Here is a 21703-nt window from a genome sequence, read left to right as displayed (position 1 = left end):
GCCCTTCTGGGAGAGGGGACCTGGGTTGAGCAGAATTCAGTGAAAAGTTCTCATGGCTCTGGTGCTGACAGCCATGTCTACCACCTCCCAGGGGGTCCTGTGGACTAGTAAAACGCCACCCCAAAGGAACCGGAAGCGCAGGGAACCCCACTGCCCTGCCGTCAGCCCAAGATCCTCTGGAAGGTCCCTGTCAGAACTGACGGCAGCTTCTGGCTCAGTTGTGCTCTGGGCCTTCGTGGGAAGGCGGCCTTTGCCCTCCCTTGTGGCAGGGAGGTAGCCCGGTGGGCACACAAGCCCTGCTCTGCTTCCTCTGCTGGGACCCCTGGCCAGGCCCGGCAGCCTCTGACTTGGCACAGCCCCTGCAGCCTCCTGAACTATCTGCTTCTAGGCACTGGCAGGGGGCACGGGCACACGTGGTTCTCAGCCCTGAAGAGGGTCAGACTCCCCAGGTGCTGTCTTAAAACTCAGAAGGTGGCACTGGCACCCCAGGCCACAGCAAATGCGCTGCACAGACGCCCTGGTGTTTTCCGTGTGAGGCCAAGGCACCGCCACCGGGCACCCGAGGTGACGTAGGCACTCTGAGGTGCGAGTGTTCATGTGTGCACGGACCTGGCTCACACGTGTGTGCCTGCCCTCCCAGCCCCACAATCTGCAGCTGGAGGTGGCCTTCAAGAGCCTGGTTTAGAGGAATGGGAGCAAGGTCCTCTACCGAGAAGGGTGTGGGGAGTGAACGCTGTGGAGGAGTGGGCAGGAGTGCGGGGGAGGGGTGGGCATGTGGGACGGTGAAGGGACAGGAGCGCCATGGCTGCCACGCCAGGCACTGGCGTGAGGCTTAGGGTGTGGCGAGAGCCAGCGGCCTGGTCCTGCTGAGCATTGAGGAGGACGTGGCACCTCCAGATACCACAGACACTTGTCCTGCTGCTGGCCCCATGGTCACAGGCTCTGGTGCCCCTTTCTCCACCTTGGGTGGGGGGCGTGGGCAGTCTAAGGAGGAGGATCTTCCCAGGCCTTCCAGGGTGCAGTGCAGGTGCAAGGTCCTATGGCCCAGGGGACCAGCTTGGTCCACAGGGAGCTGCTGAGGGCGAGGAGGGAGCAGAGGGACTGAGGCTCAATCCCATGAGCCAGCCCACACAGCAATGGGCAGGGGCAGGTGAGGGGGATGGACTGGGTCACCCGAGCACGGCCATGCAGCCCCTCAACACCGAAGCAGCCACAGGACCTCCTGCCAGGACACCAAGCGCTGCAGCAAGGTGAGGCGGAGCACGTGATGTGGACAGCCGATGTCGCAACACACCTCTGCCCGTGTGCATGACGCGGACCCCCGACAGGGAGGCTGAGAGGCTCCCCATGGAAGAGTACACACCCTCTGGCCTCTGGGAAGCACGCTGCTCCCTCTCGAGGTGGGAGACAGGCCGGCCACACACACAGACACAGGCCTAGAAGCCTCCAGGGACACCTGGGACCAAGGAGCCATGTGGAAAGGTAAGAGGAGCGACCGCAGGAACCTGAGGGGACAGCACGGCCCCCATATCACCCTCCCCACTCCAACCAGCTGCGCGTCGACGACAGGCAGGTCATGGCCGAGGAAGCTGCAAGGGTGCAAGGCCAGGGCAGAGGAGCCGATGCTGACACCCAGCACAGCCCACCCCGTGGGGATCCCCAAGAAGATGGGTTGGTAACTCCCACAGGGGTTGAAGGCCAGAGCCCCTGTCCTCCGGCTCTTCTTGCCCTGCCGTTCTGAGGGTGGCGCCCACGGGACACGTGGGCAGGTGCTGGCTTCAAAGACCGAGGTGGTATTTCTTGGTTGTGAATTCCTCTCTAGCTACAGACGCCGGTAACAGAGCCCAGCAAAGGGCTCTTTGGATCCTAAATACCCATTTAGGGTCCTCCCGCCAAGTGGGGCACCCAAGACAAGCTGAGCTTCGAGCCCACAAAGGGTAGGGCCCCTCGCCTCCCAAGCCTCTAGCCCATGCCTCCAGCTGCACCCCCTGCCTTCGGCTTCCCCTGAAGCATCCGACACTGCATGCACCAGGCCAGGTGAGGAAGGCGGGGCTGGCGGGCGCCTGACTCTAGCAAAGTGACCGCATCTACATGGGGCTTGGCTCTTGCCCAAGGAGGGGATCCACATTTTCCAGAAATTAAGAATTAGCTAGGAGGCCAGGCACAATGGCTCACACCTGTAATCCCAGCACTCTGGGATGTCAAGGCGGGCAAATCACCTGAGGTCAGGAGTTCAAGACCAGCCTTGCCAACATGATAAAATTCCATCTCTACTAAAAACACAAAAATTAGCTGGGCATGGTGTAGCATGCTTGTAATCCCAGCTACTCGACAGGCTGAGGCAGAAGAATTGCTTTAACCCAGGAGGCAGAGGTTGCAGTGAGCCAAGATCATGCCACTGCATTCTAGCCTGGGCAACAGAGTGAGACTCCATCCCAAAAAAAAAAAAAAAAAAAAAAGAATTATCTGCAGAACTTGTTAAACACAGGTTCTGGGTTCTCAACCCAAACCTGTGGGATTAGGATTTTCAGAAGGGAGGCCTGCTAATATTTCACACTTTCCAGGTGATTCTCACCCTAGAAGGGCGGGAAACAGTGGGTCTCCCCAGAACAAGACCAGACATGACATCCTGAGGAAGCGCTCTGGCCAGGCCACTCCCAGGGACACCTGCAGAGTCTGAAAGCCACTGAGTCCGGTGTGCAGCTGCGGCCGAGGAGAGCTGCTGACCTTGACCAACCAGTCAGGGGCACGGCTGGGGTGGGGCCATATGCCAGGCCCTTGGCAGGGAAGTGAACGGCTAGGGGACGCCCCAAGGGCTGGGAGCAAAGGCAGGGGGGCTGCAGCATCTCACCTTCACACCTCGGACACGGAACTCTGCAAGGGCTCTGCTCATCTTGGTGGCAGCTGTGGGGTGGTCTTTGCCATGGGCGATGACTTTGACCAGCAGGGAGTCATAGTGGGGCGAGATGACGGCTCCTTGGAAGGCGGAAGCATTATCCAGGCGGATGCCCATGCCCTCTCCGCTGCGGAACACCTGTGGGGAGGGTGAGAAGTGAGGATCTGGGCCAGAAACCACAGGAAAAAGGGGCCCCCACCTGAGGCTGGCCAGGTGTGCGCCGGCAGCTTCTGAGAGCCGAGCGTGGGCCGCCCGCAGGTGAATTCCAGCTCTGGCTGGTCAGGTTTTGCTCTGTTTCTGCCACCAAACCCAGGAGTGTGGCCCCTTCTCTATGTCCCACATAGTCACTGCCTCCTGCTCTGTGTGAGGATCTGGGAGGGGCAGAGGAGGCGAGGATGCCTGCCAGAGAGCAGGAGAGGGGTCCAGGCAGGCGGGGGCCAGCCCCGCCTCTGTTCCCACGGACCTGCCGGCCCTGCCTGAGCAACCCTTTTGCCTTTCAGACTCATCCACGTGTCCATGCATTCATTCCACGGCGTGGATCGAGGTCGGCTGACCCAGCCGCTAAAGGGCCTCTCCACGGGGCTCCCAGACTGAGGGGATGCGCAGGCGGGCGACAGGGCCTCCAGAGGACAATGTGCGAGGCAAGGGGTGAGGCTGACCGGGGGTTTGTGTTTGTTTTTAACACAGGGTGGTGGGGAGGGCCTCAACATCCACCCACGCTCCCTTCCTTCCTTCCCTTTCCTTCCAGAAGGGAGGGAGAGGATGCAGTGAGCAGGAAGTAGGAGAGGAAACGAAGGGAAAGAGCTGGGAGGCAGGAGGGCGCCTGCCCAGGGCTCCACACCCAGCAGGGAAGCAAACCGAGGGCAAGGAGAGGGCAGCAGGGCAGTGGGACAGGGCCAGGGACAGACAGCGACAGGAGGGAGGGGCAACAGAGAGGAGGAGACAGAGGCACCCACACTCACACCTGCAGGTGGCTCAAGCCGGCCCAAGTGAGCTCCTGCAGATAAAGGCTCCCCAGAGTTGGGGGACCCGTCAGGCCCAGGTAAGGAAGAAGGGGCGTGCAAGGGACCTCCCAGAGGGGCTTGGGACACCCACTGCACATTTCTGCTTCGCAGGGGCAGAGGTCTGTGTTCGATAAAAAGGAACTTAATAAAATATTTAAGGGTGAACACTCAGCTGAGAGCAGGAACTGTTGGCTAAAAATACTCTGTGGTGAGGCAGGCTCTGAAGAGCCGGGCCTTGGAAGTGGGGATGGAGGGAGGCAGGGAGTCAGGGGCCTCCGGGCAGCACTCGGCCTGGGGCTGCCCCACCTACAGACTCTGATCCTTCCAGAAACAGAACACAGGTGGGCCAGCTCCCTGCTGAAGCCACAAGCTCTGCTGCTTCCAGATCCAGAGAACTCTGGTTTCTGCCCCCAGGCGCCCCAGCCTCTCTGGTCTCAAAGGCCCAGAGCTGACTGTGTTCATCCGTCTCCTCCCGGCCCACACAAGCCGGGGCCCTCTGCCCTGGACTCGAGCAGAACTGGAGCTCCATCAGTGTCCTCCCTCCTTGGGGGCTCAGGCCCCTGGATGGGGAGCAAGATCCCAGCCCAGCAGAGCTGGCGCAGTGCTGGGAGCAGGCATCGCACAAGCCACGGGGCTCCTGCCTACAGCTGGGCCGGAGGCGGGGAAGATGGGTTTCAGAGGCCAGTGGCTGGGCCCTGGTGCTCAGAGGAGGGAAGGTACAGGAAGGCCCCTGTGGAGAAGGCTCCAGGCTCACTGTGCTGGGGAGCCTGCCCCGGGCCACCATCGGCGCCCCCCACCGCAGCTGTCTCCCCCGCCAAGGCCGCCACCTCCCAGCCCCGAACTCCACCTCTCAGTCTCCTTCCTGTGCCGCCATCCCCCGCCTCCCTCACCCATCCTTGATGGGCCCCCGTGAGACTCCTTTGGGACCTCTGGGTGCAGTCCTTTGCTGCCCCCACCCCCAGGTCCTGCCTTGCCAGCCCCTGCCTCAGACAGGAGGTGGAGCTTGGGCTCCGCTGGCAGCAAGGCATGGGGCTCCCGTGAGAGCTGGAGGGTGGAGGGCTGGCTTTGTGTCTGGATCCCTGCGCTTTGCTCCACTGAGCTGGCCCGCACCCTTCTCCACCCTTGCTGCTTCCTCCTGGCCTGAGCGCCCACCAGTCTCGTCTCTTCCCTTGGGAGGTGCCACCCCTCCTCTGGGCACAGCCTGCCTCCGCTTACTCTATGCCCATTTCAGATCCCTCATGAGGGTCCTCCCTAACTGCCGGGCTGTGGCAGCCTAGGTACTGGGCAGAACCTGTGCACAGACGAGCCCTCGTCCCCCTCTGCTGGAGCACCGCCCACCTCAATGCGGCCGGTGTCCGGCTGGAAGCTGCGCGCGGGGTCCTCGGTGGTGACTCGGCACTGGATGGCGCAGCCGTTGATGCGGATGTTCTCCTGCCGTAGGCCCAGGTCGGGCAGGCTCCTGCCCTCAGCCACGTGGATCTGAGCGTGGACCAGGTCTACACTGCAGGCAGGTCGAGAGGACAGGAGGAGGGAGAATGAGGCGGAGGACAGACGAGGGGCACCGCAGCCAGGGTGCATGCACACACAGTGTGACCCGTGCCCACAGGCTCTAGGCCAGCCCGAACAGCCAGCTCCTCCCAACCAGTGGCTCCACAGCCCCTTACCCCGTTCCCACCAGGAACACACTAAGCTACACAGTGTCCAGCAGCTGGAGAGGGTCGCTGAAATACGGGGCCACATGCTCCTGCACCCCAGACTCAGGATGCCATCTACCCAGCCCGAAGCTGCTCCGCCATGTACTCCACCCACCTCCTTCCTCCCTGGGGTCTCTGTTTTCCCTACTCCCTGGTGCTCAGAGGAGGGAAGGTACAGGAAGCCCCCCTGGAGAAGGCTTGAGGCTCGCTGTGCTGGGGAGCCTACCCGGGGCCACCCTCAGCGCCCCCACCGCAGCTCTATCCCTCTTGGTAAAGCCTAGATTTGACGCCTCAGCAGATCTCTAGGTCAGAGGGCCAGGATAGCTCATTCTTGGGGCCATATGTGCTGTGCCATGTGGGTGGCTGTGAGGGGGGCAGTGCGCAAGAGAACAGGTGCTGTGAAGGCTGGGCTCCTCGAAACGGCAACCACAGCTGTGAGAGGGCCGCACAGTGGGTGCTGGGTCAGGACCTGTCTTTTCTGGGGCCTGTTTTCCTGCTGGGCTTGTGCGAAAACCCGCTAGAGATGACCGGAGAGTGTGAGTCTCCCCACCTCTGCAGGGTTTCCAGGCTCAGCCTTCCCGCTCCTCAGGGCAGTCACAAGTCCAAGTGGAACAGCTGTTAAAAAAAAACAGGCCGGGCATGGCAGCTCAGATCTGTAATCCCAGCACTTTGGGAGGCCAAGGTGGGTGGATCACATGAGGCCAGGAGATCAAGACCATCCTGGCCAACATGGTGAAACGTCATCTCTACTAAAGATACAAAAATTAGCCAGGCGTGGTGTTGGGCGCCTGTAATCCCAGCTACTTGGGAGGCTGAGGCAGGAGAATCGCTTGAACCTGGGAGGTGAATGTTGTAGTGAGCCGAGATCATGCCACTGCACTCCAGCCTGGGTGACAGAGCGAGACTCTGTCTTAAAAAAAAAAAAAAAAAACTCAAGGTTTTAAATGTATCGTCACTGAGGCTTGTGGTGAAGGCGGCCTGGGACCTGTGCTGGCAGGATTTCCCTGTGTTCTGTGCTGCATGGTGGACCACCTTGCAGCAGAGATGACAGCTACCACTCAGGGCCATGGGCCAGGCTGCGCTCCTCCCACGCTTCATCTCCACCATAGTGCTCCGAGAGCCCTGGCATTCCCACCAGAGGAGGAGCTTGAGGGTCAGAGAGGTGAGTGGCTGGAGCTTACCCAAGCTCCATGCGGCTCAGGACCTCAGAACACTTGAGCCCCAATCTGTGTGACACAAAACCCGTGCTCCAGAGCAGACAGACTCCCATCCCTGATAGAAGGCTCCAGGCAGGCCCAAGACTGACAAGTCCACAGAAGCTTGAGGGGAAGGTCTCAGGGGGCCAAAGTGTTGGCCTTGGCTCTGAGCTTCTCCTAAGGAGAGGGGGGCCTCCATGCCCCCGGCGGGCAAAAGCAGCCACCCCAGCAGCATCCTCAGTCTCAGGCAGGGGCGGGGCTGGGGTCACGGATGCTCCACCGTGAGATAGACTGGCCCAAAGCCAGCGCCAAGCAATTACATGGCTCAAAATATAGACCTTGAAAGGGTAGGGGCCATCGTGCCATTGTGACTGTCATGTGGCAACCAGACCAATTTTTAAAATGTCATACGCCGTGCCTGTGGCGGAGCACGCTGGTTCCACCGCTCCCGAGGGCTGTTCCGAGGGATGCTGCTTATCCTTCAATCAGATAATCCCATTAAAGTCTCACCCTCAGAACTCTGCAGAGCTGAAGCCAAAGATTTGGGCACACACATGATAACTGACACACTTAATAACCACCAAAGCCAGACACAACCTAAGTGCCTCTTAATCAAAGACTATGTCAGTTAAGAAATATACACAAGACAGAATAGTATGCAGCCATTAAAAATATTCAGAGAGAATTATGGCCTGGGGAAATGCCATCAACAAATATTAAATTTAAAAAGTATAATAAAAATTCTATATAAAACATCTCAATTGCATCAAACTATGTCTATAGTAAAGAAGTACCCCGGGAAAGGAGCAAACCCAAGGCACCGGAGAGGCCTGGGTTCCAGCGCCAGCTGTGTGACCCCGAGCAACACTCTGAACATCTCTGAGCCTTGCTCTTCTCAGCTGACAGATGGGAGTGCTGGGGCCTGAGCACTCGGCAGTGTCCTGATGGAAAGGAGGGCTGTCAGTCATTTTTATATGCTCCTTTGTGCTGATCTTTATAGCAACCACGTCATACTTTTAGAATCATGACTTTTAAAACACTAAGTACCTGGATCCCCATTGCTCCCCACCAGTGTGGGGAGTGAGCAAGCTCTGGCTCCCCCCAGGGGCCACTTCACCTGCACTTTCTGCAAAGCCTAGAAACTGCGGCTCCTGCCCCGCCCCGCCCACCCCGCCCACCCTGCGCTCACTCAGTGATCTCCTCCGTGACCGTGTGCTCCACCTGCAGGCGGGAGTTGACCTCGATGAAGTAGTGCTTGCCGTGCCTGTCCACCAGGAACTCCACGGTGCCCGCGTTTTCGTAGCCCACCTGTGGGGCGGCCGCATGAGCAGAGGGCACACAGGCAGGGCCTGGGCTAACTGATGGGACCTGGGACAGGGATTCCGTCCCACCCATCGGGTTGGTTCCGTAAAAGAACGGCCTGTGGCAAACCATGCCCAACAGATGGCAGGCAGACCCCAGGGCCCAGGCCACGCTCCTGCCTGGACACATCCCCCAAAGAGTCTACTGGGCTTCAGGGTTCTCAGAACTATAGATGGCTGCACCCAGCTCCTCCCCCAGCTCGCACCTGGCCCTGCTGCCTCCTCCCTGCTCCTCCCCGGCTTGTCCGCCAAGAGTCTGCCATCCACTCAGACCCAGAGCCCCAGGCCTCCCCCAGCCCCTGCTTCTGCTTGCTTGGAGCTGTTTCAGAAAGTCCCCTTTTAGTCTACCGCAGTCACCTCTAGCCACCACCACTCAAAGAGGTTCATTTGATAGGAACCAAGATAATGACTCTAACTCAAATTTCCACCCTCATTCCAGTTTCACTTTTGGTCCTACCAAAACCACAAACTAGACTGAATCACCGCCCTTTAACTGTTATGGAATGTGGGATAGAATAAGCCAGTAAATAAGACCTGACTCATAGGGCCGGGCGCGGTGGTTCACGCCTGCAATCCCAGCACTTTGGGAGGCTGAAGCAGGTGGATCACCAGGTTAGGAGTTCAAGACCAGCCTGGCCAACATGGTGAAAGCCCATCTCTACTAAAAATACAAAAATTAGCTGGGTGTGGTGGTGGGCGCCTATAATCCCAGCTACATGGGAGGCTGAAGCAGGAGAATCATTTGAACCCAGGAGGTGGAGGTTGCAGTGAGCTGAGATCGTGCCACTGCACTCCAGCCTGAGCAAGAGTGAGTCTCCATCTCAGGGAAAAAAAAACAAACCTGACTCTGCAGAGCACACACGCCAGCCTTCAGCCTGGGGAGGTGACAGCACCCTCCACTGCCTATAGGCAGGGGAAGAAGAGCGGGCAGGACCCCGCTGGCCATGTCAGGTGCTCTCCAGGCCAGGCCTGGGCAGGTTGCTGTGGGGAGACAGCTTGCCACCTCAGCCTCCTCCATATCCCAGGACCCACCAACCAGAGCTTCCTGAAGAGCAGAAATGGGCAGAGGGCGAGGAGTGCGGAAACAGATCATAATAAAGGTGCTGCAGGAGACAGTGAGAAGCGTGGGGGAGGACTGCCTTCATAATGGTCCTCAGTCTTCACGGAATCCATGAATCTCATTCTGATGACAGGGGTGAGCTGGTGCCACAGAGAAGCCGGGTCTGTGGAGCAGCAGGGCTGAGGGGGCGGCTGGGGCTCCCTCCTCCCTCTTCTCAGCCATCCTGGACTCTAAGCTTGGCCTCTGGGCCAGGTGCCTCAACTGTCACATGGAAAGGATACAACGGACCCACTTCTGGCCCCCAAGAGAGTCCTTCGCCCTCTTCTCCCCTCCCCAGTCACTTGGGGTCCCCTTCCCCCACCAAGCTGTCTGCATGGGAACCCCAGTGCCCCACTGTGAGGCCCGCAGTCCTGTGAGCACAGGCTCCTGTCCCAACACGGGAGCCCCGCCCTTCACCTGCTTGGCAAGTTTCACAGAGTCGCTGGTGAGCCGAGTCCGAAGCTGGGGGTCCAGGTGGGCGGCGGGGGCAATCTCAACCACCTTCTGGTGACGCCGCTGGATGGAGCAGTCTCGCTCATACAGGTGCAGGATGTTCCCGTACTGGTCCCCTGGGGAGGGCGGTAAACTGGGCTCAGCTTTTTCTGGAATCTACACGCCTCTTAAATGCCCCTACCACCCCACATAAACACTTCGGCCAGTGAGTGCCAGCTGCCAGATGGAGGCTGCCAGGAAAGACACGAGCACCACCAAGGCTGCAGGGACCAACTGGCAGCCCGACCCCCAGCGTCCACTTTCCACAGTCCTCCGGAAGAGCGCCCGACAGGCCCCAGGCTGTCCCCAGGCCAGCCGCTATGACCCCACCAGGGCTAGACCTCTCAGCTCCTGCCTTGAGCTGCGCCAGGCAGGGCTTGGGGACCACTCACCCAAGATCTGCACCTCGATGTGGCGTGGCTTCTCGATAAACTTCTCCACGAACAGAGCCCCATTCCCAAAGGCGGCCAGAGCCTCTGAGTAGGCCCGGGTATAATTCTCCTCCAGCTCCTGCGAGGGTGGGCAGGGGCCAGGCAGACATTGGACCCCATGGCACTACCTCTCCCTCCGCCACGAACCCCAACCACGTTCCGGAGCCCTGAGTGGCCCACCCCTGCCCCCACGGCGGGCTGCCCTGCCCTGCTCCCAGCCCTGGGCGTCCCTGAGTGGCCCACCCCTGCCCCCACGGCGGGCTGCCCTGCCCTGCTCCCAGCCCTGGGTGTCCCTGAGTGCCCCACCCTGCCTCCATGGTGGGCTGCCCTGCCCTGCTCCCAGCCCTGGGCATCTTCACTCACCTCGTAGCTGTGCACAACCCTCATGCCACGCCCTCCACCTCCATAGGCCGCCTTGAAGATAATGGGGAAGCCATAGGTGTTGGAGAACTCGTGGGCCTCGTGCAGGGACGTGATGGGAGCGTCTGTGCCAGGGACAACGGGGACACCTGTTGGGAGAGAGGTGTAGGGGAATCTCTGTGACCGGCGGGAATCCCTGCCAGCCGCCCCTGCCGCTGGCCCCTCTCCAGGAGCTGCGCGGCCACCCCTTGCTTGCCCGCTATATTCACCTGCAGCGATGGCGATGGCCCGGGCCTCCACCTTGTCTCCCATCTTGCGGACCACTTCTGGGCTTGGCCCAATGAACCGGACCCCTGCATCCTGGCAGGCCTGGGCAAAGTCCGCTCGTTCAGAAAGGAACCCGTAGCCAGGGTGTACCGCGTCCACGTTGTTCTCCTGTGGGTGGGGGTCAGGGAGAGACCGGTACCCATCAGTCCCTTCCAAGGCCTCAGCCAGTCTCTTCCCCTGCCTCACCTGCTGAGCTCCATCTTTTTTTTTAATTTTTGAGATGGAGTTTCACTCTTCTTGCCCAGGCTGGAGTGCAATGGTGAGATCTCGGCTCACCGCAACCTCCGCCTCCTAGGTTCAAGCGATTCTCCTGCCTCAGCCTCCCGAGTAGCTGGGATTACAGGCATGCACCACCATGCCCAGCTAATTTTTTTGTATTTTTAGTGGAGATGGGGTTTCCTCCATGTTGGTCAGGCTGGTCTCGAACTCCTAACCTCAGGTGATCCACTCACCTCGGCATCTTCCAAGTGCTGGGAGTACAGGCATGAGCCACCACACCCACTCACAGAGGCACTGATCACGTCAGCCTCAAGACACACACCCCTGCGGCAACTGAGACTCCCTGGTCCCTGCTGTCCCAGGCAGCCTGCCGGGCTCACCTTGGCCACCTTGATGATGTCTGGGATGTGCAGGTAGGCCTGCACAGGGGCCAGGCCACGGCCGATGAGGTAGGCTTCATCTGCTTTCTGCCGGTGCATCTGGCCCGTGTCCTGCTCAGAGTAGACGGCTACGGTGCGGATGCCCAGTTCCGTGCAGGCCCGGAACACACGGATGGCAATCTCACCTAGAGGGCAGGAAAAGAGAAGTTAGATTCCTAGGTCCTAGGAGAAGTGGAAAGGGGAATGGTGAGCCAAGGCCTGGCGCAGTGAGTGGGAGAGGAACCCCTGGGCGGGGCTGGCCATGACGCTCCTCACCGGCGCCACGGGTGCTCACCTCTGTTGGCCACCATGACTTTCTTGATGGGCTTGTACTCCAGGCGCCGGACATTTGGGGAGGTAGCGGGGGCGGTGGAGGTTCGGCGGATTCCCAGGAGCCTCAGGCCCCCGTGGACTGTTCGGAACTTCAGCATCTGGGGAGGGAAGTCAGAGCCCAGGTTAATATAGCCTCAGCACTGACGCTCCCAGAATGAATGCGGGCCCTTCCCAACCCCACAGTGGCCCCACAGTGGCCCCGCAGAAAGGCCAGCACCATCTTCCGCCTGGATGCCTGGCCAAGTCCGACACTTCCTGGCTCTAGAGAAGGGAGCAACTCCAAACTCAAATGGAGCCCCCAGCTCACCCTGATAATATCTACTGTGACTTAACTGTTGTAGAGACAAGGTCTCCCTATGATGCCTAGGCTGGTCTCAAATGATCCTCCCACCTCAGCCTCCTGAGTAGTTAAGGCTACAGGTGTGAGCTACTGTGCCCAGCATAATGTGCACTATAACTTTTAAAAGTATCAGGCCGGGCGCAGTGGCTCATGCCTATAATCCCAGCACTTTGGGAGGCCGAGGTGGGAGGATCACCTTAAGTCAGGAATTTGAGACCAACATGGTGAAACCCCATCTCTACTAAAAATACAAAAATTAGCCAGGCATGGTGGCATGCGCCTGTAATTCTAGCTGCTTGGGAGGCTGAGGCACGAGAATCACTTGAACCTTAAGACAGAGGCTGCATGAGCTGAGATTGTGCCAGTGCACTCCAGCCTGGGTGACATGAAGACTCTGTCCCCAACAACAACAAAAAGGTGTAATATTTCAGGCCAGGCACAGTGGCCCACACCTGTAAACCCAGCGCTTTGGGAGGCCAGGGCAGGAGGTTTGTTTGAGCTCAAGAGTTTGAAATCCACCTAGGCAACATGGTGAAACACCGTCTCTACAGAAAATACAAAAATTAGCCAGGCATGGTGGCACATGCCTGTAATCTCAGCTACTTGGGAGGCTGAGGCAGGAGAATCGGAGTTGGAGCTTGCAGTGAGCTGAGATTGCACCACTGTACCAGTCTGGGTAACAGAGCAAGACTCCATCTCAAAAAAATTTTTATTTTTTTTAAATCAACTGACAGCAACTTATATCCTGAATGCAGAGAGGCTTCAGAGTTTGGCTAGAGCCTCATTTGTAAAATGAGGGAAACCAACGTGCAGTTGAGTCTAAAGAGACCCTTAACTGCCCGGCGCAGAGCCCAAGGCAAACCAGACGCAGTCTTTTCACCCCTGCATCCGGGCCTCATCTAACCATCTGATTCTTTTCTTTTTTTTCTTTGAGACGGCATCTCGCTCGTGTTGCCCAGGCTGGAGTGCAGTGGCGTGATCTCCACTCACTGCAACCGTTGCCTCCTGGGTTCAGGCAATTCTCTTGCCTCAGCCTCCCAAGTAGCTGGGATTACAGGTGTGTGCCGCCACGCCCGGCTAATTTTGTATTTTTAATAGAGACAGGGTTTCACCATGTTGGTCAGGCTGGTCTCCAACTCCTGACCTGAAGTGGTCCACCCGCCTCGGCCTCCCAAAGTGCTGGGATTACAGGTGTGACCCACCACACCCAGCCCATCTGATTCATTTCTTAGAAAAAGTTTATAACACTTGACTTAGCCATTTTGTTGTAAGTAAGGAGCATAAAAACGTACTCAATAAATGAAACAAATATTGCAAAAACCTTAGTGTCATGTTATGGCCAACAACATGGAAAACGGGAAATAAAGACAGAAGAAAAAGAGAAGAGAAGAAACAAGGAAGTAAGTAGAAGAAAAGAGGAGGCAGAGAGACTAGAGCCGGGGAGAGAAACAGGAATTTTTTTTGAGATGGAGTCTTGCTCTGTCACCCAGACTGGTAGCGGTGCGATCTCAGCTCAGTGGAGGCAGACCCTATGCCAGGCACGGTTCTAGGCCTTGGGAGTCGAGAACACAACAGCAAAGGTTCTGCTCATGGAAGATAAGCGGCAGAGAAAGGAGAAAAAAACAAGACCCAAATAAGAATGTTTCAGATCACAAGTGACTGGAAGACAAGAAATGGGTGACGTTTGTGAATGATCTGGGGCGGGTGCAGGGGTTTTGGGACTGGATATTAGAAAAGGCCTCTCTGGGCCAGGCGCGGTGGCTCACGCCTGTAATCCCAGCACTTTGGGAGGCCGAGGCGGGTGGATCACGAGGTCAAGAGATCGAGACCATCCTGGTCAACATGGTGAAACTCCGTCTCTACTAAAAATACAAAAAAAATTAGCTGGGCATGGTGGCGCGTGCCTGTAATCCCAGCTACTCAGGAGGCTGAGGCAGGAGAATTGCCTGAACCCAGGAGGCGACGGTTGCAGTGAGTGGAGATCACGCCACTGCACTCCAGCCTGGGCAACACGAGCGAGATGCTGTCTCAAAGAAAAAAAAGAAAAGAATCAGATGGTTAGATGAGGTCAAGAGATCGAGACCATCCTGGTCAACATGGTGAAACCCCGTCTCTACTAAAAATACAAAAAAAATTAGCTGGGCATGGTGGCGCGTGCCTGTAATCCCAGCTACTCAGGAGGCTGAGGCAGGAGAATTGCCTGAACCCAGGAGGCGAAGGTTGCGGTAAGCCGAGATCACGCCATTGTACTCCAGCCTGGGTAACAAGAGCGAAACTACGTCTCAAAAAAAAAAAAAAGGCCTCTCTGAGGAGGGGACACATAGCTGGGGCCTGGGTGGGGAAGAAGTTAGCCAAGCACAGAGCCTCGGGGAAAGCACTCCAGGGAGAAGGAACGGCAACTCAGGAAGAACAGGTGCATTCGAGAGAGAGGAGCTGTGAGCCTGTGGCCTGAGGCAAGGCCGCAGCCATGGACAGAGCCGGGTGGTTGAGGTCTCCCTTGAGCCATGGGCAGGACTGGAGGGACATAATCAATGCACAGTGGACACGACCTCTCTGGACCGGCGAGCAGCAGGAACTCACAGATGGCGCAAGGCAGAGGCTGAGCTGAGAGATGCGGAGCCTCTGACAGGGGGAAGCCATGGGGGTCAGGGTGGGGTTGGGGCATGACAGACAAGATTCGTGAAGACCCACCATAGAGAGGAAGAAATCCTGCTGGGTGGGTGGAGATGACTTTTCCTGCTGTAAGACGGGCAGGACAGAAGAGGCAGGGCTGGGAGTGAGGCAAGCTCAGAGACGGAAGAGCTGGGCCGAGAACCTGGGCAGTATCACGAGCCGGGGGGAAGTGGGTCAGGCCCGCGTCATTGGGCCCACTGGAGTTGCGAGTCTGGCCGAGGAGGAAGAGCCAAAAGGAACCCAGGAGGCCGCCTGGAGGAGGGAGGGAAGCACGGGGCACTGGGCAGAAGCGAGAGGCTCTCAGGAGGATGGGGCACGGGCTGGGCGAAGCATGACTCCCAGAGGTAGGGTAAGATGGGGGCTGGGAAGCGGCCACTGCGGTGAGCAGGAGGTAGCCCGGTCATACCCAGCTACGGTGAACATGGGTAGAGTAACCTTGCTGGGCTCTGGGCTCCTCCTCTTTCTAAAATATACCTTGTTCTTATTATTCACACAGTGGAGAGACCTGGCGGACACCACGGTGATGGAGAGATGAAGGTTAACACCGCTAGCGCCAGAGAGATACCACACAACTCCTGATGGGGTTCCCGCCGCTGGGCACGGCCTGAATTTAATCAGAAGAAAGCAAGTGCAAATTCAGGGAAATTCCACAGAATAACTGGCTTGGACTCCTCAAACATGTCAAAGGTCATGAGAGAAAGAGACACAAGAACGGTTTCAGATGAAAGGGGACCAAAGCAACGGTGGCGGGATCCGCACGTGACCCTGGATTGGACCCTGGGTTTCTGTTGCTAAAAGGACATTGGGGGACAATGGACACAATTTAAATAAGGTCTGTCGGTGACAGAGGATGGGGTTGATGTCAATTTCCTGATCTTCCTCACTGGACTGTGGTTATGTTGGAGAATGTCCTCATTCTTAGGGAAAAACACGGAAGAACTCGGGTTCAGGAGCACCATGTCTGCAATTTACACGCACTCACATGGCTCAGGGAAGAAAAGGAACAATGAAGCAAACGCTAGTATTGGGGGAACTGGGGTCAGGGGTGACAATTCTTTGTCCTACTCTTTTTTTTTGAGGTGGAGTCTTGCTTTGTCGCCCAGGTTGGAGTGCAGTGGTGCGATCTCAGCTCACTGCAACCTCTGCCTCCAGGGTTCAAACAATTCTGCCTCAGCTTCCCGAGTAGCTGCGATTACAGAAGACATGTACCGCCACACTCACCAAAAATTAGCCTAGCTAATATTTGTATTTTTAGTAGTGATGGGGTTTCACCACGTTGGCCAGGCTGATCTTGAACTCCTGATCTCATGATCCACTGGTCTCGTCCTCCCAAAGTGCTGGGATTCTAGGTGTGAGCCACTGTGCCCGGCCTGTCCTACTCTCGCAACTTTACCCAAAGTCTGAAAGCACTTCAAAATGCCAAGTGGAAAAAACCATACCCACCGCTAATACCGCTGGAGGAGATAACCTCAGAGAGCACACGGCCCCGAGCCTGCTGCACAAGAGGTGCCAGAAGCACCAGCGCGGAGTTCAGGTGTGGACACACACCCTACTCAGAGCGGAATGAATGCCAGACGTTAGCACCCTGCTATCTCCCACACGCTGATCTACAGTCCTCTAAGCCCTGCTGCAGGCAGGTTATCGGATGCCGCCCACAAGGAGGGCAGGTCTTTCCCAGCTGGGAGCAGGCGGCATTGGCATCCGAGAGCAGGTGTGGCGTGTAAATCTCACCCTCCTCCTGGGCACCAAATGTCTGCTCCGCTCAGGGCTGGGAAAGGCCGTGTCAGAAGAGCTCAAGCTACCACACAGAGGCAAGGGGAGTCTTTGGGACAAGCACAGCAACGAAACAGCAGATACATGCGGCCCTGAGCCCACGAGAAAGCAAGAGACTCAGAACCCAACGATGACATGCCACTCCTGCCTGGGAGCTTTGTAAACGCAGTACTGAGCGCTGGGAAGGCCTTCAGGATGCAGCCCATAGGCACTGTCTGGGCATAAGAGCAGCTTCTCTGGGAAGCTGTTTGCAAAACCTATTAAGAACCTTTAAGATATTTATGCCCGGCCAGGCGCAGTGGCTCACGCTTGTAATCCCTGCACTTTGGGAGGCCGAGACAGGCAGATCATTTGAGGTCAGGAGTTCGAAACCACTCTGGCCAACGTGGTGAAACCCCATCTCTACTAAAAGTACAAAATTTAGCCAGGCGTGGTAGTGGGGGCCTGTAATCCTAGCTACTCAGGAGGTTGAGGCAGGAGAATTGCTTGAGCCTGGGAGGTGGAGGTTGCAGTGAGCAAGATCGGGCCATTGCACTCCAGCCTGGGTGACAGAGAGAGACTCTGTCAAACAAACAAACAAAAAAGATATTCATGCTCCTGGGGCCAGTCATTACTATTCCAGAAATCCAACCCCAGAAAATATTCCAAAATGGGAACCAAGAGGGATGCAGAAAGATGTTCAAAACAGCGGTATTTACAACAGCAAATCATGAGCAGCAATTTAAATATCCTACGCCCTGGCTCCTATCCAGACATTACGTAAGCGTTAAAAATAACATGTCTGCACAGGTTTTGATGACATGGGAAACGCCTGTGATGTAATGTGCAGCCAAGAGAGTTTGGTGGTGAACAACATGATCTCATGAAGTTTTTTTAAAGCAATGGCAACAACTGTAGGACCGCGTCGCACGCCGCCCTGCTCACTCCCACGTGTTACACAAGTGTTTTCCTCCTCTTTATGCTTTTCTATATTTCCATATGGAAAATTTCCATATTTTCTCCATTGGGGATGCATTATTTATAATTAGAAAAGAAAGAAGAAATACACAGAAGGGACAGGAAGAGCTGCGCAGGAAAAGGCGAAGGGAGCTCCTGCTCCGCCGACTCCTTGGGTGGGAGGACTTGGCTGATGCGCCTCCCAGAGCCTCCGCAGCCTCCCCGCTCGCCTGCTGGCCTCCCCGCACCACCTGATGAGCAGCCGCACAGCTGGAAGCAGCCCACTGGCACCAAGATTCTCGAACCTCCAGGGAAGTTTCAGGCTCTTTCTGGGGAGCCACAGTCATTTCCTCCCACCTGGGTGGGTTTACTCTGCGACCGGAGGGCACTCACCCGCGGTCCGTGGGTAAACAGGGCATTTTTGTGGGTCTCCTCCCCTCTCCCCACCATACTTACTCCCCACTGCCTTTTCCAGGCAAAGAAAGATTTCCTCCGGAGATATGCCAAAGGCTGGTCACCTCCGGAGCCTCTGGGAGGCTGCACCCTGCCCCACAGCGCGGCCACCAGGTGTCTCCTTAGCTCAGGCAGGAAAATGATAGAGCTGACCCGTCCCCGCCTGCCTGGGCAGCCCCCCTCACACACATTCTTGCACTGGATCCTCACTTTTTCTTGGTGGGCAAAGGATTCCTTAGCAGTCCCACTTCACTAAGAGCTGGAGGCGATGGCGGGCACAGGAATGCCTCTGTGAGCCCTTGTGTCCCTCAAGGGAAGCAAAAGCAGGCCTAGTCTTGAGACCAAGAGGACTGTCCCCGGGGTACGGGAGCTCTTGGGTGGCAGAGTGCCAGGCAGATGTTTATGGAAGGGAAAAGGTCAGGGCTCTTCGGCTGAAATCAAAGCAGGGAAAAGGGAAGCAGAGAGCAGCCTCCTCTGCAGCCCAGCCCGGCGCAGGCCCATGGTCCGTGGTTCAGACACCTCTGAAGCCCCGGCTTTTACATCTGTAAAACAGGGTTCCCCCACCCCACCCTAAGCAGGTCATCTGGGTGTCGACTGAGACAGTGCACCTGAAGTGCTGTGCCTGGGTGACAAACATCAGCTGCTGTCACCATCTTCCCAACTCCTTCCCCTCTCTGATGAACTGAGTGAAGGTGGAGGAGGAAGTCCCGGCCCTGCACAGCTGGAAGGCCCACACGGCTGCTGGAAGGTCCACATGCCTGCGCCCTCCTGCTCACACCAGGACGCAGCTCCACCACAATGAAGCTCCACGCTGACCTCCCCACAGGCACCTGCACCAGGCCTTCCTGGTCTGCAGACAGCACAGGGAGCCCGCCCGCCAAGGCAGGCTGACCACGCACCCAATGTTTAGCAGAGTTTGCTGAATGGGGAGCCAGCGGGTGCAATGCCCACACACACTCGGAGCAAACACACAGGCCTGAGCACACCGTGTGCTTTCACCAATGCAGAAACCTGTCCCCAGAGCTCTTCTGCACAGGGAGACCCACCTGAACAAAAGCAGTTGGGAGTGTCGGGTGTTGCGGGGGTGGGGGCGCCTGTCCCTGCACTCACCCTGCACTGGCCTTCGGTGCACGGAGGAGGGTGCCTGGGGAGCCACGGCCAGCTGCTCTTCAGCTGCGGTCACTGGCCCGGAATACAGAGCTCCCCGGCACCAGTGAGCAGCATGCAGCCTCCTGAGGCCTACAGGCTGGCATAGACCGCCAGCTGCAGGGAGGTGGGAGGTTGGGTCACGCAGACAGTGGCTGATCCACAGCCCACAGCCTGCTCCCTCGGCCCCCAGGGACCTGGAGGGAGGTCGGGTCACACAGACAGTGGCTGATCCACAGCCCACAGCCTGCTCCCTCGGCCCCCCGGGACCCGGCGAGATGATGAGGGAGGTGGTCTGAGACAGGACGCACCAGAGAGGGGAGGGCAGTTTCTGCGATGGATTTGTGAGGCGTGGACCAGAAGGCAGCGTGGGGCTGGGGAAGGCTGTCAGGAGCTACCTGTGAATGACGGAGGGTGACGGCTGCGCTGCTCCTCAGAACCTAGGCATGGCCCTGTAGCTCAGCTCACCACTGTGGTCACACAAGACACCTACCACCAACCTGTCTCTCCCTGACACTCACACAATGCCAGGCACAGATGGGGCCCAACAGACACAAATAATAATTAAATACCACCGTATCCCAGGACTCTGCACTCTTCCTAGAACTTGGTTAACCCAGTTTCCCTTACTGAAGGGCACTGCCCTCCCAGATCTGAAACCCAGGCCTTTCCAGAAGCATCGTCAGCTGGGAGAAACCGCGCTGTAAGATGGGTGTGGCCACCTCACACAGCCGTCTCTCCAGGAAGCGGGGTCTGTCCTCGAGGCTGTGGTGGAATAAGCTCACTCCGGGTGTGCGGAGCTTGAGGGGTCTGGGACAGTTCAAAGGAAGGAGCTGGGTGGGCAGACTCCCCCTGCTCCCCAGTATCAGGCCTTTCCCCAAAGCAGAAGGGACCAGAGGCCTCTGCGCAGCACTTGGGGTGTAAAGGAAGGAGCCCCTACAGTTGAAGGCACCTGTGGAGACCCAAGGAAGTGGCAGCAGATGGTGGGAGGCGACCTTCCCAAGACCCCCAGAAGCCTTGCCTCTGGCATTAACGACACTCACGGACCTCAGGCTGCATGAAACTCCAGCCCAGACACTCGAGTATGCCAGCCTCTCACCTCACAATGGCACATTCCCAGAAAGTGCCACCAGCCTGCAGCTCTTCTGGCTGGCACCATTCCAGGCACTTCCTGCCATCTTCACAGCAGGACACAGAACAGGCGATGGCCAGGCGCAGGGCGCAATGCGGGGCCGAGGCCAGGCTCCCTCTGTAGTCCCACGCGGTGCCCTGCTTTTGGGCATTTGTTGGTGGACGGCAATCAGGAAGTCGTCAAGGTTGCCGACAGCTTGGCTGAGAAGCTTCCCTGGAAATGCAGAGGCTTCACTAACAGAACCCACAGCAGCATTTTCTGCTCCCTCTAGCTGAGCTGCAACCCTTCGAGGGAGGCTGCTAGACCTCCCCAGGTGGGAGGGGCGCTCTGGGATGCTGCCAGGGCCAGCCACCAGCTCAGGTTACAGCTGCACGCCTCGGGGGATGCCACTGTCTTGCTTGCTGTGGTGATACACACAAGCAAAACTCTCCTTTTCTGACCTCAGCGATGGGGAAAAAGTGAGTGTGAGAAAAGCAACCACCATCACCCAAAGATCCTGCACCCTGTTTTCCTCTCCAGAGAGCTCACAGCCCAGAGAGACCCATTTGCTATTTTCTGCAAATGCCAGCTGACAGATCCCTTTTCTTGGCCTCGGGTTGTGCATAAGAGACCAGGAAATAAGACAGCTTTGACTGTCACTTGGGACGTGTAAATAACTCCTTGCAAGCAAGAATGAGCCACAGTGAAGCCAGTAGTGTGTGGAGCACCTGCCTCCTCCCCTGCTGCCTCTCGGGATGACTCCACAGCTTCCACTTCCCTTCGGCTTCAGCTTCAGCTTCAGATCAATAACTCAGCATTCCCCTTCCAGAAGGGAGCCAGGAAGAGACCTATGACAACCTGCAGGCTGTGGCAGGGCAAGGGCCTGGCCGGCACCTGCCGAGCTCCTGACAGAGCTGCTGCTTCCATAGCACACAACAAATACTCGCTGAGCTCCACCTGCATGCCTGGCCAGTGCCAATGGAGGGGGCACAGCAGTGGGCAGTGACCCCAGCAGAGCCTTGCTCCTTGCCAGGCATGGGCCACTGTGGGCTCTTCATGCAGACTCACTCAGTAACCCTCACAGCCCCTCATCCCCTCCCTGTACAGATAAGCAACCAGGCACAGTGGGATGAAGTGACATACCCAGGCCACCAGCAGAGCCGGCCTGGAGCCTGCTTTGTATCTGCTCCAGAGCAGGAGCTCGGACCCATCAGGGTTGGTTTATGGACTCTTCACCCAACTAAAAGAGTAAGTCATGGCTTTCATCAGGAGCACAGAGCGACAGGCACTTGGAAACCAAAATACCAACACCAAAAACCCCACTTCTGATAAAAGCCGTGCGTCACTGGCCTGGCCTCCAGCAGGGCCACCAGTAGTACTCAGAGCTTTCCAGCGAGAGCCGATGAACAGTGCTGGCAGTCACATGTCCCAGATAAGCCA

General features: G+C 57.6%; 1 protein-coding gene across 10 annotated transcripts in view; it reads right to left on the bottom strand.

Moving 5' to 3' along the window:
- The window catches only part of PC (pyruvate carboxylase), a 113140-nt gene that overhangs the window by 12155 nt on the left and 79282 nt on the right, over positions 1-21703 (bottom strand). For 6 of the 10 annotated variants that reach the window (XM_064364695.1, XM_064364694.1, XM_064364696.1 and 3 more), the window contains 9 exons: positions 11794-11929; positions 11460-11644; positions 10803-10968; positions 10537-10682; positions 10135-10252; positions 9668-9819; positions 7980-8098; positions 5239-5401; positions 2852-3034 (listed from right to left, as the gene is read on the bottom strand). In XM_064364695.1, coding sequence (XP_064220765.1) covers positions 2852-3034; positions 5239-5401; positions 7980-8098; positions 9668-9819; positions 10135-10252; positions 10537-10682; positions 10803-10968; positions 11460-11644; positions 11794-11929 — 1368 coding nt within the window. Of the gene's footprint in view, positions 1-2851; positions 3035-5238; positions 5402-7979; positions 8099-9667; positions 9820-10134; positions 10253-10536; positions 10683-10802; positions 10969-11459; positions 11645-11793; positions 11930-15318; positions 15449-18216; positions 18310-19052; positions 19073-19116; positions 19205-21703 lie in introns of those variants that run through there. The other 4 variants (XM_064364697.1, XM_012436943.2, XM_012436946.3 and 1 more) reach the window with 4 other exon arrangements.

This window comes from Aotus nancymaae, unplaced genomic scaffold, assembly GCF_030222135.1.
Source record: "Aotus nancymaae isolate 86718 unplaced genomic scaffold, 86718_ANA_hifiasm-v0.15.2.pri h1tg000059l, whole genome shotgun sequence".
Taxonomy (NCBI): domain Eukaryota; kingdom Metazoa; phylum Chordata; class Mammalia; order Primates; family Aotidae; genus Aotus; species Aotus nancymaae.
The sequence above is the reverse complement of the archived record's forward strand: the minus strand, read 5'-3'. Positions and strand labels throughout refer to the sequence as shown.